General features: G+C 39.3%; 1 protein-coding gene across 3 annotated transcripts in view; it reads left to right on the forward strand.

Annotated features, from left to right (window-relative positions):
* The window catches only part of PTPRC (protein tyrosine phosphatase receptor type C), a 108,949-nt gene that overhangs the window by 39,442 nt on the left and 51,594 nt on the right, over positions 1 to 17,913 (forward strand). For 2 of the 3 annotated variants that reach the window (XM_084787149.1, XM_084787150.1), the window contains exons 3-6: positions 8,782 to 8,808; positions 12,098 to 12,226; positions 14,590 to 14,733; positions 17,224 to 17,364. In XM_084787149.1, coding sequence (XP_084643275.1) covers positions 8,782 to 8,808; positions 12,098 to 12,226; positions 14,590 to 14,733; positions 17,224 to 17,364 — 441 coding nt within the window. The remainder of the gene's footprint in view (positions 1 to 8,781; positions 8,809 to 12,097; positions 12,227 to 14,589; positions 14,734 to 17,223; positions 17,365 to 17,913) is intronic. The other variant, XM_084787151.1, reaches the window with a different exon arrangement.

Consider the following 17,913-nt stretch of genomic DNA (forward strand, 5'->3'; position numbering starts at 1 on the left):
AAAAAAATAGTGACTATTATTTCTGGCACTAAAAACAATTTAAAAAATTTAGCCACTATTGCTAATACATCTTGGTAATTCTGTATAGTTCTTTTACTATGATCTTAGTCTATTTCAGAGGAAGCAAAGAGTTACAAAAACATACATCCTAGAACCCTAAGTAGTATAGTTAGATAACTCTTGCTGCCTGGCATGCATTCTCTACATCAGGGACATATACGCCTGGATTTAAATAATGGAAACTAGAGAGCCACATAAGACTAAAATAGATATTCTAAGTCTGAGAATAGGTCTATCACGGGAACTGTTTTAGACGGGTGAGTGGGTGGGGAATATTGCCACCAGCACTTCTTCCTCTCCTTCTCGACCCGGGTCTTTACCACAGCTTAAGAAAATAGCAAGCACCCAGGTCACCCTGCAGCCATCTCCATCAGCATTTCTCTGCAGAACCTGAACTGTCAGCCTGGTCCTCAGTCAGCTAACAATATACCTACAGCATCAGTAGTTTACATCAGCCAGGATTCTGATACTGATTAAGCAGAGGCATATACACATACACAGGTATACATAATTGATACGGTCTAGAAGGTCATAAGCTGTGGTCCCCACCTGTCTGTTGTGTTCATACTCTGGGGTGTCCAGAAGAATGTTAGGGGGATGATGAACACTTGGAGGAGGGAGGGAGGAAGAGGAGGAGGAGATGTTGGTGGTAGCGATGGTGGTGATTTTTAAAAACTGTCCCCCTTTTGTTAAAAATAAAATCTTTTCTCATACAATATATCCTGATTAAAATTCTCCCTCCCTCTACTTCTCCTAGCTCCTCCCCATCTCTCCTGCCATCTGGATCCACTCCCTTTCTCTCTCTCCTTAGAAAATAATAGGCTTCTAAGAGACAACAATAAAACCACAACAAAACCAAATATAATAAGGTAAAAACAAAAACCTTCACATCAAATTTGGGCAAAGCAGCCCAACAGAAGGAAACGAGCTCCAAGGGAAGGTACAAGAATCAACAACACACCCTTTTGCACACTCAAGGGTTCCATAAAACCACTAAACTGGAAGCTATATTATATACAGGGATCCTAGTGCAGACCCATGCTGATCCCATGCCTGCTGCATCAGTCTCTGTGAGCTCATATAAGCTTTGCCCAGTTGCTTTCGAAGGCCTTGTTTTCCTGGGGTCCTCCATCCCCTCCGGCCTATACTCCCTTTTCTCCATCTATTTTGTGGGGTGCCCTGAGCTCTAAGAATAGGGAATTGGTGGAGCCATCCTATTTAGGTGCTGTGTGTTCCAAGCTCTCTTTGTGTAATCTCTGCAGGAGAAAGTGTCTCTGATGATGGCTAAATAGGGCACTAAAAGGGTGATGATTTTCAAGAAAAGGTCTCTCCATAGCCCAAGATGGCCTCAAACTCACAATTCTCCTGCCTCAACTCTCAATGCTTTGCCAATGGGGGCATTTTAAGACATGTGCATCCAGTTCAAAGATCCTGATGTTGCCGTAATTAGACACTGATACTGCCATTATTACATAGGAAGTGCCCATCTATGTTGCTTCCCTTAAATTGTATATATGTATTTTAAGACAAGAAAAATTAAAAGGAAAACATACCATTTTTCTTATATGGATGCCTAGATTTATTTATTTTCATTTTTGTTCATTGAAAGTCTCATGCAATCTGGGATTGTCTGGCGATCGCTATGATTTATGGATGATCTTGAATTCAGGATCCCCCAGCTTTACTCTCCCAATGATGAGGGTCTCACTGTGTGACACTGTGCCCAGCTTTCGAGTCTTTACTAACTTTTTTGTTGCTTAGTGAATTAATGAACACAATTGAAATTGGTAACAGAATAATTTTAGCCAAGTATAAAAGCTTGAAAAGCACATGATACATTTAAAGAGCTGCATGTGTCTGTGTGTTATTCAGCCGTGTATAGTCACGAACAGAAGGCAGCATTTGATGGTGTGAGTGACAATTCTCTGGGTTCAGAAGACGGGTAGCCATGATTCCTGTATTGAAAAGCACTGTATATCATTGGATTGTAAAGCGCCTTCATTTACTAAACATGTTGTCGTATTCGCCATTGTATTTTGCACACTAACACCTTCCTTATTTGTAATTTGCGATTTTAGAATGGTGTGAAAGCTAGGGTTGAGTGTTTAATTGCACTATAGATGCTACACACGGCAAGATTCCACTCGACAAGATTACTACTCTTCTGCCTCCATCTTATTTCCCAACCTTGACTACTGACTGCGTCTCTGCCATCACTTGAACATGCTATTTTGCCATCTGTGAATGATATAGGAGTCCGTCGTGTGGTTTACAGAAAGATTTTAGATAGTGTCTCTTAAATCCTTTTTAAAGTTTATTTTATTATTATTATTTTTTGTTTGTTTTTGTTTTTGAAAGCCTGCTTTTTTCAACTCCTGCTCTTTGTCTCCAGACACTACTCTTTACAGGTCTGAGTTTCTGAGGTAGAATTGGTTTCCAGTTTCTCTTGCTCTTTGTGTTGCTTCTGGGATGTTCTTCGGTTCTTCCTGCTGTCTGTCTGTCTTATCTGTCTTTGATGTGTCCATTTGTGTCAATGAGCGAAGCCTGAACAAATGCATGTTGAAATTCTCTGAGCCTGGGTGCAGCTTGTAAATTCATAGGCTTCATGGGATTGAATGGTGTCAGAGAGGCATGTGCTCCTGGGTCTTAGCTCCTTTCCCATCAACTGGACTCCACGTTAATAGACACTTGGAGAGTCTTATGGTGGCCTGGGAGTGTAAGTTGCTTGGGTTATTTTCTAGAGGTAGGAACATTCTTTTATTGCACAGACTCAAGGTGTGACACTAACACAACCAGTGTTTTAACATAAAGCTGATAAAAAGAATGAGGGCAATTTTCTTTCAACACACACTATGTCAAATCTAATATGCCCTCATATGATGATAAGCAGGCCACTTTTGTTCTCTGCTTAATTCCCTATAAAATACAGAAAAGAATTGCTGCCTTGTGTAGCTTATTGGGATGACTAAATTAAAAGCAACTGTTGGTAAAGAGACATTGGCAGTGTCGGATTGTAATAGGATTTCAGTGTATTGTTTACTGTCAATCTTCACTTCTCTAAAATCATTTTTTTAGTGGTGGTACTGGGGATGGAACCCAGGGCTTCTCACATGCTAGGCAAATGTTCCAGAACCTTCACTTTGAATCCCCCTATCCTCCTCCAGAGACACAGCCTCTGCCCAGAGTCTGCAGCCCAGTCTGATTTTGAAATTATGACTCTGGCTGTAGCCTTGGGAGTAACTGGGAGTACACGTTTATGCTACCATGCACAGTTTATGTAATGTTGTTCCCAACTTGGTGGCCATTATAGAGTGGATCATATACCTAATTTATAGAGTGGATAAAACCCTTCCTTTTTACTTAGGTCCACTGGTATTCCCATGCCATGCTAAGAAGAAAGAGCATACAAACTGCTCTGGCTACTTCTTTGCTTTTGTGTTATCTGCTGGTCCCACTTTTATATAGCATTTGGGTTCATGAAAAGGAATGATGCAGATACACATTCCGAATATTCAAAACACTCCATATTCCTTTTAGATTAACACCCAGATTAAGTGTTCATTTCGTCTATTCTGCTTCTCACTTCTGTTCTTGCGAAGCAGGCAGGCTTAAATCCCTCAGACATGGTTTTCCATGGGGCTCTCTCTCTCTTTCTTTTCTTGTTTTGGAAGGGAGGTTGGAGGTAGGATGGATATTTAAAGCCCAAGTATGTCCTTTGAAATGTCATTTTCACTCAAATTGATTCCTACTTTTTCTGACGGCAGACTTAGGGGTGTGAATTCAAGGTAACTTTGATTTGCAATCATTTAAACATTTCGAGTTGTAAAGAAGCATATTGGGAAAGGTAAATTCAGTTAACAATACACGTGTTAGAATAACACAGCTTTGAAGATCAAGGGCTCTGTTATCTCCATGCTCACGTGTTTAATGTAGCTAGTCAATTCCGCTGGTAATTCACAACAGGATTATAATGGGGAAATGCTCACCAGGTGGATGATTTACAGATTTCTGGTGCTCTGGTGCCATCTACTGAGATATTGCTAAAGGGAAAAAATGCATAAAAACTGAGTAACCAGAACAGTAGAACATTCTGTAAGATATAGAAACACGAAGAAGAGAATGCCCTGATGTGTGTGTGTGTGTGTGTGTGTGTGTGTGTGTGTGTGTGTGTGTGTGTACTTGTGTTTATATATTTTAGAAAATGACTATAAAAGCCATAGTTTTAGAAAAGTGAAGCAGGGCACCGTGATGCATACTTGTAATCCCAGCACTCAGGGGACAGATGCAGGTGGATCTCTGTGAATTTGAGGCTAGCCTTGTCTACAAGGAGAGTCCTGGATATCCAAGGCTACACAGAGAAATCCTATCTCTACCCTGCCAAAAAAAATGAGTCCCCCCCCTTTACTGTCACCTACCTGGACATTTACGGCTTTTAATTTATACTGCCATTTTATGTATGATTCTTCAGCTATTTTTATTTCTTCCAAATTCCAAATTCGGTTCTCTCTCTCTCTCTCTCTCTCTCTCTCTCTCTCTCTCTCTCTCTCTCTCTCTCTCTCTGTGTGTGTGTGTATAAATGTATACGCACACACACATATAATGCTACTTTTATTAACACATTCTCATTGAACTGGTCATGAGACACTTTGCAAAGGTTTTAATTCTCAGTACCAGATGTATTGACAATAGATGTTTGCTTTCAAGTTACAGAGACTCTGCTAGCTAGTGCTTCGGAAGCACAGGGAACAGCTCAGAATAATGCCTTCACTCATGTGCTCTGCATAGCCCCAGCAGGTTAATCTGTGAACTTGTATCCACCCAAATGAGAAGGCTGTATGCTAAGTAAATGCCCCGTAAATCCAATCATTTCAGGTGTTTCTGTGTAACAGTAAGGATCCTGGAGGGTTACATCTACTTATAATTTTAGTGATAATCTATTCAGGTAATTTAGAAAGAATTCCAGAAACATGACAGAAACTTCTCTAACTGTTACAGATATTTAGTAGCACAAATCCTATAAATATTTATGTGAATTGCTCCACTGTCCAGCTTATTTGATATGTAAAGTATCCACAGAGGTAGCTGTTAGTATAGTCAAAAGATCTTAAATAACATGGGGATGAATGGCTTTAAAACTAGACTATTTCTGTAGGGCATTTATGGCATTCCTACTTTAAGATTTGTAGTGTTTCTTTTGTTTTGCTTTGTCTTGTTTTTTCCTTTGATGTAAGCACACCTGGGGGACATTTATGTGTACTTTTTGAATCTGTACTGCTGAGGAGAAACCATAGTTTCTTAAGGTGATTAGTGTGTACTTTGGATGATTTCTTTAAACAATTATTTGGAGCTATTCTAAAATACTTTTGACAGTTTTTTTCCATACTGTGTGCATCATATTGAATAAGAGTGCAAATGGTATTGAAAATCTTCATGGGAGGATACTGTGACCCAAACAAATAATTTTGGTCTTAGGCTGGCTCTACAAAGTACTAGAATTTTCTTTCAAATAGGGTTAAGGTGTGTGTGTGTGTGTGTGTGTGTGTGTACATGTGTGATTTGTCTGGCTGTTTTTTGTCTGTGTAATATTTTATGCACAAAACAAAAGGTAATATCTCAGTTTTGAATGTGCTTTACCCTGCAAGCATAAAAATCTGAGTCTAGATTCCCAGCAGCCATGTTAAACAAATAAACAGGCTGGGTGCAGTGGCGTTCATGTTTAATCCCAGCGTTGGGAAGACAGATAGCAGGCTTGCTGGCCACCAAATTAGCTGAATCAATGAACACTAGGTTCAGTGGGAGACCCTATCTCCAATACAAGATCAAGAGTGACTAAAGAGTGCTCCTAGCATTGACTAGTGACCTCCACCCAGGCATAGACACATGTGTGTCTGTGCATACATGGACACATATGTACGCTACTGCCCCATATGTAATAAAGGCGCCATCACATATGTCCCTCCATTCACTGCTAACATTTTATTATGACCGTATGATAAGCTGTAAGGCTATAGTCTTCTATCACATACTTTGGCTTTGTGTTATACATTTCAGTGGCAACAAGCTAATAAAAAGTATTACAAAGCAGAGTGGTCTCCCAAAAGAGTGGAGGAGTTACTATACACTAAAATTACTAAAATTCCTCTTTTCTGTATGGCCAAAGTTATTATTTGTTTTCTTCTCCGATATTCCTTGATCATGTGGTTTCTGTCACCTTCAGGAAAACATCCAACCCCATGTCAGAGCCTACAACATCTACTCTTAAGCTCATGTCTGAAAACTGTCATCTGGTGGCTTTGGCTTCTCCTTCACATGGACTCTGCGTTCAAAGTCATCCAAAGATCTCTCTACCACTGGTTACAAAGGCCGGGCGTGGTGGCACACGTCTTTAATCCCAGCACTCGGGAAGCAGAGGCAGGCAGATCATTGGGAGTTTGAGGCCAGCCTGGTCTACACAGCGAGTCCAGGGCACAGCCAAGACTAAACAGAGAGACCCTGTCTCGAAACCCCCCCAAAAGTAGATAATATGTACCCCACCACAGTAGCTTTCTATTCTTCTTGTCTTCATTACATTACACAGCTCTCGCCAACTATTAATCATCAGTTTAAGTAGGACACATATATTATTTAAATGTCCTTGCAAACTACTGGATCCGATTGTCTTTCGTATTGATGAATTTTCTGGATGAGGATCACGCCTTTATCATACTTGACTCTTGCTTCTAACAGCAGACCAACAAAACAATAATTATTTCTGAAACTTAAGTGAATAAAATGCTGCAAAGCTCCAAGGAACTGCACGTGGATATTGGAAGGGGCATATCAAACTAATTTTAGGTATTGAAAAGTTTACATGTCTCCCAAGAGAAGAAGGGGACACTGTTTGCTTTGGTTTCATATATTCAAAGCAACTTGAATATTTTAAACTGTATTTTAAATAGTTTAAAATATAGCATATTTCATATGCTATATTCTTCCCAATGAATACAAGTAAATTTTCAACTTATGTAAAATGTGATCTACTAATTACTGATATACTAATTCTTTGTTTCCTCTTATTATCTTCTTTGAAAACCAGCGTCATTCTTAGAAGTTAACTTGGAAGTAAATTAGAGTGGATCAGAAGACAGGAATGCTCTTAAATGGAAAATAAAAAAGATGGAACAGATATGTACAATCTGAATTAGACAAAAAATGGGACTTTTTTTGTGTTTACAAAGTGATATAGTCATAAGCCAGATAGTCATGAATGGACCTTAAGTCTGTCACCCAGTGACATTATTGATATATATATATATATATATATATATATATATATATATATATATATCTGTGAAAATATACTCTAAAATATTAGCATTATGGCAAAATCACCCTATGATATATGGCTCAAAAGATATGCACATTAATAAGCAACGTGCAATAACCCTTAAATATGAAAAATCAAGAAAAATAGAAGACAGAAAGAAATATACATAGTGTAACCTATCAGATATGTGTCTGTATCTATCCCATATATAGATGTAGGTATAGATATACGCCTAGACACATGTAAAACAAGCATGCAACTTTGATGGAACTTTTGAGGAGAGAAGAAATTTTCAGATTTATTCTACTTAAGAAATAAAAATATATCTTGACAGGAAAGTATTTTAACTACTGGCAATCTTTTCTTCCTTTTGAAGACTGATTGATTATTTTTCACAGCACCAGTCTGTCTCTTGAAAATAACTTTCTGTTGTTTTTATTAGTCCTTTAGTAAGAAACATGGCGAAGCCTGTCATTTCACTGTGGGCTGGATCTGGCTCCAGCGAACTCACACAGCTTCCCTGTACCAAGTGTGAGAACTCATGACAGACCCACCTGATCCGGGTCATTTGCACATTTATTTCAGAGAAACCTTTCTCAAAACATCTCCGTTCACATCTTTCCTCCTAAAGGGTGTACTTGACCCGCTTTGCCAGCCTCCCTCGACGATCACTTAGCCCTGCATTCGGTTTCAGCGGCAGCGCCCACCCGTGTGCTTCAGCCATGCGCAGTGTGAGCTTGCGCCTCCCCAGACAAATGCTTCTGAAGAATTTCATGCGAAAGCACCAGCAACTCAAACTCTCCTCTTTCACTTGATCTTTTTTTTTTTTTAATTCAATGAGAATGTCCACACCCTCCCTTCAGCAACTCAGTAATATGTAGAAAAACCCATGTGAGGGTTTCCTTTACTTAACTTTTCTCTCCCAAAGACACACTAAGCCCTGGGGGTCGCTCCCTGATTACATCATAGATGCTTTAGTCTCCCACTTACTCTCCCAATGTCACTTCCTTATTTAGAGCGTCATTATCTTTTGTGCTTCCTGTCGTCTTCGCTTTTCCTGCCTCTAGTTTAGCGTCCTCTTAATATTCATAGTCCATCTTACAAAAATTTCGTTTGAAGTTCAAAATATTTTCCTGTAACCGCTCTCCTTAAAGACATCACTTTACTGGCTGAATCCGGGCTGTGAGACGCGCCCCTCCATCTTCTCATTTCTCTAGGACCACACATCAAATCCGTTAGGTCAGCCTGTACTTATCCTCAAAATAGCAAAACACTGTCAGAAAAATAATAAAATGGGAACTTGTTTTCACTGAGATGAAATGTTCTGAAAATGAACATATGTCTATGATGTATAATTACATGAATGCTTTAAATCTGAGACTTTCTAAAATCTTGTTTCATTTTATTTTTTACAGGGCAAGGAAATAGTACATCTACTATTGGTAAGAATTAATATTTGACTTTTAATGTCTTATCTTTTAATGTTTATTTTTACAACATTTATGTATTTAATATAAATTTAATTTTATATTTACCACGCAAAGAAAGAAATCCGAAAGAGAAAGTTTATACTACTGTATAGTTCCCGACATTCATATGTTCTTAAAATTTTTTCTAACAGAATTTCGTGACTACTTGAACATACTTTTCAAATTATATAAATATTATTTGCTTAATTAAACTTTAACATTTCTTAAAATTGTCGCAGCAAGTTTCTAATCCCCTTAAAATTTTAACACTGTAAGTAAATACGTAAAATCTGTACAAATCAACATAGGTTAAGATTTGAATATAGAGAGGAAACTCTTATCAGGATATAGTGTGTGAAAAGAATTATTTTCAATAAAAAGAATTGAACTAAAAATGAGAAGCCTAAAAACAACCTTATGTTTATTTAAGGACTACTGCATGTTATAAATTAATTGGATCTAGAATTTGCTTATGTTTACAATTTATTATATTTTCTCTTTTAGTTAAAATTTATTTTGTAATGTTTTTCAAGAACAATTTTCCATTCTCAAAGTTATACTTGGAGATCTGACATTAAGATCGTCTGCATTAATACTTTACAAAAGTTCCTACTATAATTAAATCAATTTTCTTTACGATCTTCTGAAGTTTGAGAAAAGCAAATTTAAGGAATGATGACATTGCCAAATATTAAAACTCTTTAAGCCCCAAATCATGGAGTTGACCTACAGGTGGTTGAAGAGGAATTGAACCCTTTCCATGTTGTTGCTGCTGTAAATGTTTGTTTGCTGTCTATGCATGTGGTTGACAGTATATCTTAAGAAACTGAGTGAAACTGTACAATACAGCTGTTTTAATATTTTCAATGCACATTTCAAGTGGAACGAATCTGACATATTCTAAAATTGGATTTTTATAGGCATTATTTGTCATCAAATGAAAATATATTCTGAATTGTAAAACACTACGCAGATACTATTGAATCCCACTCCCAAGCTCATAGAAAGCATATTCTTTTAATTTCCAATGTCTGATAATAGAGGGTTATAGTCTTATTGTATGACAGAAAGGTTTGATATAGCACTCGATACACAGAAGACTGTGGATGGTTCATGCCAACTTCTTAAATGAAATTTGGCATTTTCCTTCAAAAAATATTAAGTTACTCTCAGCCTACATAACTGAGACGTTGTTGCAGAAGAGGGGTAGCTGGCTATGGGATAAAATAGTAGTCCACTCCTTACCGTGTTGAGAGATAAGTTGGAATTGTGACCCATAATGCAAAGGAGAATGGTGTTCCCAAATACCACCAATGGGAACCAATCAGTGCAAAATGCAGAACGTTCCAAGTGAGGATTCAGGGACAATACAAAATTGCCAGGCTTACAAGCATAAGTTTTACTTGTGAAACTTGGACTTAAGTGAGCACAAAGATATTAATGCTTCTACACAAGAAAGACTTCTCTGAAGACCCTCCTTCATACACTGAGGACTGCATCTGCTTTGCTGGAAAAAGTCTTGAGGAATTACACTCTTCAAAGCAGCATAGGTTTCTTATTACATAGACGGTTCAAAGTAATGCTTCGAAGGTTTTTTTGTAGTTAGTCTACTAAGTGGGAGCGTGTCCATGTGTGTGATGGAGAGCTTGCTGCAACATTCTCTCGGGGGGAGAGACCACTGCAACCCTGCCACTACTACAGTTGATCTGACCTAAAAATATGCTGTCATCAGTAAAGATGACAGTGAGAGAACAATGAGTGGACAGGGCCTAAACTCCCTCCTTCCACCTTTCTTCACCCCCTGCCTGATTCTCTGCCCCCCACTTCCTCTTTTCTTTTTATTTAATTCTCCTTTCCTTTTGTCCTATGCATAGCAGATGAGAGACAGGTTAGAACTGTGACCCTGACGAGTAGAGGTATGTTCTACCTCTAGTTCACTTTGCGAAGGTTGCTTTAATCCTTGTTCGGTAAAATACACCTAGCTGTGATTAAGTGAAGATTTTGAAATTGCACATTTTAATACTCAAAGAAGTTAATGCATATTAAGATGGAATATTTAGGTTAAAAAACAAAAACACGACTACAGGTTCAGAGAGAACGGGATGTCTTCAAAAACTAAATCTGTTGTTATTTCTCTTTTTTTTTTTTCCAAAAATAAGTACATTGCAAATAAGGGTAAGAAGAGAAGTGTCAGATTTACCACATTGTGCTAATGCCCATGCAGACAACACTCCCTGTGCATGTCCACATCCGCTGAGCAGGTTTGTCTTTCACCCCCTCCTCAGCACCATTACTTCAAAACAGTGAGCTGAACAGTTTTATTTCAGTACTATATGTCTCCGATTACAAAGTCACACACAGTTTCATAAAAGTAGATCAGTCACACTTCTCTTTATAAATTTTGCTCCAGGTTTTATTCATGTAACCCTTCCTTGTTTACATTTGATTGATTTACTTATTTGCCGAATCTACACGTATATGAAATTTTTGTTTTTTAGACAAGAGCTCCTTGTGTAGCACAAGATGCCTAGAACTTTCAGTCCCCTGCCTCAGCTCTTGAAAGATGGGGCTGCAGGCATGACGTATACAGCTGATTCATCTAGGCATTTCATTTGTTCCCCCACTTGAATCTTAACTCTCCTAGTGATGCATCTCCGGCTTTATCTTTCTCCGCTATTACTTATAATCTGCAACCCTTTTCAGATTCTCTTTAGACATTACACTCCTTGGGTTTCATTCTCCTGCAAGCAACAATTAAATGGAAAGAAAGCTAAAGGGAGTTGCTGTTGTGTCACCTTCCTCATCTTGATTTTTTAATTCTTACTGTATAATTTGTATCATCTATCTACCTATCTATCTGTCTATCTATCTATCTATCTATCTATCTATCATCTATCTATCTAATTTGTATCTATATATGTATACAGAATTAACTATATTCATATGAATATATGTATGTCTATAGTGTGTGTGTATTTCTGTGGATCTATGCATGTGTTTATATGTGCATATGCTTGTGTGCCTGAGACTAGATGTTTGTGTATATACATATATATTTCTGTCTGTCTGTCTGTATGTGTATATGCATATGTGTATGTAGGCCTGTGCATATGTGTGTGGGTGTGCAAGTATGCATGCACACTATATATCACATAAGCTTGATGTTATGTATGGGGTTGGGATGTTAGCACATGTATATAAATGGACATTTTGGGACATGATTTATATATTTCTTCTCTCCCATCACCTATCAACATAACAGGATTGAACACAACAGAGAAGGCCTTCTCTCTGCCTCAAAGTGACCCTTTACCTGCTCGCACCACTGAATTCACACCCGCAAGCATCTCTGAAAGAGGAATTGACTCCTCAGAGACCACATTTCTTCCAGGTGACCACTCAAATCAGTTCTCTCCAGAAATGGGGAGAATGCTGGTATTCTTATTATAAAAGGTTGCCACACAGAGGCTCCTAACCAAAATGATATTGGGGCTGGATTTGACTTTCAAAAGCTTTCTAAGGTGATCATTTGAGTGATGTGTGCCCTTTCCAAGCATTTGATTTTCTTCAAGCAAATGAACCTCAGTTGATAGTAAGGTTGCTTAGTTAAAACAGCCCAGCTGTGGTGCTCAGAAGACGGAAAGGGCGGGAGGGAAGAGCCTATATCACCAGGGGAAGTCCCTGTCATGTCTGTCCTTGCGTCTCCACATCTGTGACAGCTGCTTGAGGGCAGCTCGAAGCCTACTGCTGCACTAGGTTGGTCAGATTTCTCCCTTGCAGGGTGTTGACACTTTTGAACTTCCTTGCAGCTGCCCTGAAGTGGAATATTCCTGTTTCTTAGTTTCATTCTAGGTTCACCTTATCAGAAATACTAAAGATGGTCAACTAATTTTTTTTTAACAGTCCATTCAGAATTACAGATCCTGTTCTGAGATGTATAGTTTCCCCAGAGATACTTGTACTATTTCAGTTCTGAAAACAAACAAACAAACAAAACCCCAGATTGTAAAATCTGGTAGCGGAATAAAACATAATGCAACCATGTTTATGATAAATAGCAGAAGAAGTGGGAGCTGTTTTCCCAGGGAGGCCTGTGGCATTCCTTCCAACTTGAACATATTAGAAATGTTGGCTTCTCTTTGGTTCAACTTTAGATTTTCAGCATAGTCAGTACGTTCATCTGCCAACATAAGGTTGTGCACACCTTTCTGAAATAACATCTGTAGTACAGGTTTTTTTTTTTTGGTAGGCAAACAAAGTTTCCAAACACACTTTATAACTCACCTGCTTAACAGAACCATTTATCTTGGTCTAAAAAAGTAACAGGCTTGTACAGCACCAACACAGAAACGTCAGTGTTTCAAGTATAACACAGCTAAGGTATCGTCGGATAGTAAGCAGTTAAGCAGAGAGTGGTCTTCCTTTTAGCAAACTCAGGGCTCCCTGCTTCATCTTTTTTCTTGCCACCAGCAGACAAGCCACCTAGAACCCATGTAAGCCTCAAGTCTGATGCTTATAGAAGTGTAAGTAAGGGTGAAGGCCGGGAGTGTTGGGTAGGACATGGGGTAGCAGCACACATTTTTCCACTTTTAATCTCATTTCACATACACGCAGCACACACTTTGTAATGTCCTTCTTCATTCACATATTTTATTTGAGCACACTAAAACCACAGAGCTTCTGATGGGCCATCTTATGCAAAGGCTTCAGGTGGAGCCGGCGGGAGATACAGGTGAGCGATATCACAGCGGTTCTTGGCACAATTTGATGGTGAAATTTTCCTGGAAATTTTTCTTATGCGTTCAAATAAAGGAGCATATTTTCTCTTTTAGAACAGTATTGCTGTCATGACATTTTAATAGTGTGCTGGGGAAAGTTGTGAAGTTTATGTTTATGGTTGATAAGTAGTTTTGCATGTAATTATATTTTCCTTAGTTGCTGATATACTTAGGGTAAATCTTTGAATTCACTTCTCTAACGGTGTAAACTATTCAAAATTGTCCTGTTTTGAAAATCCTATCTATAAGTATTCACATGCTCACATCACACTAGAGCATCAAATACAAGAAAGTGCATGAACGTTGTAACTAAATACAGAGTGATGTCCGGATATTTATAAACACCAATACTTATGATGTATTGCACAATTAAAACACCCTCTCAAATCTTTTTTTAAAAAATAAGCCATTTGATCATTAATTTGCATACTCTAGGTCCTTGGCACTTTAGTATGTGTGAGCATGTGTGTATAAGCATGCACGCATGACTAGCTCCTCAGTGTTTCCAATACTGGATGCTAGCAATCTGTTAAAACTGCTAGTAAGGTGATTTAATAAAATGCTTTGTGTTCATTTTACATCTTTGATATTTCACAGTGATAAGAATCTTTGCATATATATATATATATATATATATATATATATATATATATTTGTGCTTTCTCTTATTCCTCCTTTGTGGTTTTGTAACCAGCACTTTGATATGTTTTAGACTTGTAGAGTTTCTCACTGTTCTGTCTATAAGGCGGTTTTTCCTCCTGTCTCAGTCAATAAAGTTGCTGCAGAATCCAATAAACTTTCAGGGACTTGGAAGCCAAAGAAGCCACCTGAACCTCCTTCCTGTCCAGGGAACTTCAAGATCGTAATACATTGGGTCATGCTACGCTGGGGCAGCCCTGCGCCACATAGTTGTCTTAGAGTCGAAATTGCCAGCAGCAGAAGAGATCGACATAACCATCTCACTTTCCAACCTCAGGGTTTTCATCCACGCTGGAGCCTCACCTGTCTACGCAGCCCGACCCGCAGACGCCCTCGACCAGAGGACCTGACACGCAAACATTCAGCAGTCACGCTCACCTTACCACACTCACGTCTGCTCCCAACGGGACTGACCCACCAGGTTTGGGGCCTCTTTAGACACGTCCAGTAATGAAGAGTATGATAAGCCACCTCCCTTTAAGAAGGGCGTGAGGAGCTGTGGCCGCTTGTTCATTACGGAGCACCTGCGGCTTGATGAATTAGTAATTTTATAGTTAACCTTAGGATGCTAGAAAAGGTGGCAAAGGTTATTCTAACAGAGATGAGCTAATACCCAGGGTCTATGTTTCTACACGTATAGCTACCGCCTAGTGAAGCTTTGTTCTCTCGCAATAAAGAATAATGTAGCGAATCCTTAAGACCTTGAACAACAAACAGCTGTGAAGAACGGAAGTTTCCCTCTCAACGAAGGGGACTGAAAACTTATTGCCACAAAGGCATTGTCATTAGAGAGGCAAATTCTCACATATCCCACGCAGACTTCTAGACTGCTTTTTCTTATCTGTTCTTATAACAATGCAACATATTCTCTCATTTCTTTTCACAAACCAGAGTCTAAATAACTTCATGGTGCCATTTTATATGGGAGAGATATAACTATGTCCTTTCTCAGGCTGTAATTCCATAATACCACACAGGCACACTCAGTGGCTTGGCTGTTTGGCAGGGAGTTAGTTAGATAAGTGACAGCAGCCTTCTGGCTGGCATGGGAGAATCTTGCTTCAGGATGAATCAAGTAAGGAGGCCAAGTCCACACATGGGATAATTATTATTTTGAAACAATAATGCTGCTCCCTTGGCCTAAAAACTAGCACAGGCAAAGATTGGCCTCACCCACTCATGTCACGCCAGCAGAGCAAAATGGATCTTGTGCTTTTAAGCGAACCCAGACTCAGAAATCAGGGAAAGCAAAAGCCACGAGCAAGGAGCATACTCCAACAGTATCCTGTCACAAAAACCAACCTGTTTTGCCATGAGCACAGAATCCTTCTTGGCATATTGGGTAATTTTGCTAATTAGAAGATCCCTTCTGTGGAATAGGCATGATTAAAATGGTAAATACCAGCCTTAACAGGAGTAGATATTACCTACTTAATAAGGAGAATGTAGTTTTCCAATGAGGAGGGAGTCAGCTGGAGACTCTGAAGAGAGTGATAGTGGTGATGTTGACTGCAGAGGCACAAGATGGCTTGGGAGAGTGAAGAGTAGAAAGAGAGATGGTGAAGGAAGGCTAGCAGGCAGAGTCAGCTGCTTTTGAGATTTCACAGGTGGCCAGTTTGTGTCTAAATGAAACTTTTTAGAAGGCTGCATTCATAACCCTTTCTACTCTCCTATTACCGTGGACCCCCACCCCTGCCATTGATTGTGTCTAAAAGGACTGAAAGAATGCCTCCTGTATTTGCTCTACCCCATGATTTACTTAAATCTGGGAGTTGAGCAACCTTTGAAGAGTGGGATGAGACCAGACTCAATCAGCAGAGAGATTCTTTCCCATTTCTCAAATGACATGCTCACGATAACTGGATTCAATGCATTTGCAGTTGGGAGATACTTGCTATACCCTCATCAAAGAGGTTTAGAGAACAGCCATGTGGGGGCCTAGGTTCACATCACTGACCCTAGTGACTTGACAGTGAAATGTCCGAACAAGCTCTTAGGGGCTAGCTCATATTTCTTTCGCTTCCTCCGCTGCATCAGGTATAATGCTAGTATGGGTAATTCATGAGCATGCCTTGATTGCCTATGCCCGAGTTTTGGCAGTGATGTACTGGGAAAACAGGTATGAAGTGCTCTGAAGCCTGTCAGTGAAATTGTAAGCAGGACATGCAGCTCTTTTAGTTATACCACTTGACTTTCTGTCAACAATTGAGAAATAAGAAGATTATATCAGCATAACGGGCAGTGTGTTGACATAGGACGGGAGCCTTCTTCATAAACGTAGTATTGTGACCATCAGCGAACAAGAAGGAAAAATCCAGGGCTCAGATGCTACACAGGCAGGAGACCATTTAGTTCAGTTTCAGGGAAATTGATGCCAAACACCTGGTCACAGATCTTCCCCACCCAGAGAGGAACACTGACCTAAGTTTCTTAGCAGGTGCCAGGCCCTAGTTCCTCCTGGGCAACCTTAACAAGGCAACCCTTTTACACTCAGAGGTGCATTTACCCTGTATGTCCTTAACACCTTTAAGACAGCATCCTTCTCTTCTCTTTGAAATATTTTTAATACTACCTAATGCAGCCCTTGACTGGAATGTTTGACCTCTTTGGGCTGTCCAAGCTATTTCCCAAGGCCAACACTTTCTCTTTTTTTTCCCCTCTGTCAACTGGTACCTGACCTGTACAAGTTTCCACGCGTCTGTTTCTGAGTTCATCTTTCTGCGAGTTCTCATGTTGGCGGCACATTCTATGGAGCTGAGATTATGGAATAGGTTAGGGTTAGGGTGTGACTATATATTGTGCTGGGGGTAGGTATACCAGATAGCTCATTGCTCTGCCTTAGTTCAGAATCACATCCATGTCAGTATGTGGCATCATGGCCTGATAGTGTTGCTGCTCCTTCTGATTGCAGGTGTGCCAGGGGAGAGGACCACACCGGAGATTTTTACTTCAGGCACAGTCCTTCCTACAGACACCCTCAGCCTTGCACGCAACAGCTCTGCTGCCTCACCTACACACACTTCCGACATCAGTGCCACAAATATCTCCTCAGGTGTGACCATATGTGACCGGTGCTTAAGGTTTTGGAGGCTCCAAACTCGAATGTAGCTCTTATTTCACTCCAGATTCTATTTTCAAATTTCCCATCTCTCTTTTTTTTTTAAATCTTGGAAAGAAGTTAGGCAAAACTTTTTGGGGAGATAAGTATGATTTTACTATTACTCTTCACTAACAAGTGGATACATTAATGGCTTGTAGTTCTGGGATTAAATCTAACTGCCTAAATTTTCTAGACAATCTAGGACATGTTCTAACTCAATTTCTTTTTAGTGAAAGTGGCCATAGTAGTCCTCATTTGATAAGATTGGTATGAAGACTGTACACGTAAAGTTTGACTTAACAGATAGAGGAAAAACAACTATCAGTCTAATTAGTATCCAAAATAAGGAGAGCTCTAAATCAAGAGAAAATGCTGGTTTGAGGAAAATTCTTTCTCAGATAAGAATCATACTAAGGCATGAATAACTTCCCTTTTTAAGTTGTGGTATAATATTTGAAATGTGTGTTATCTGAATGGATTTGGATGTAAGCCTTTGGCTCA

This window comes from Acomys minous (genome assembly GCF_964271855.1).
Source record: "Acomys minous genome assembly, chromosome: 1".
In the NCBI taxonomy this organism is placed as follows: domain Eukaryota; kingdom Metazoa; phylum Chordata; class Mammalia; order Rodentia; family Muridae; genus Acomys; species Acomys minous.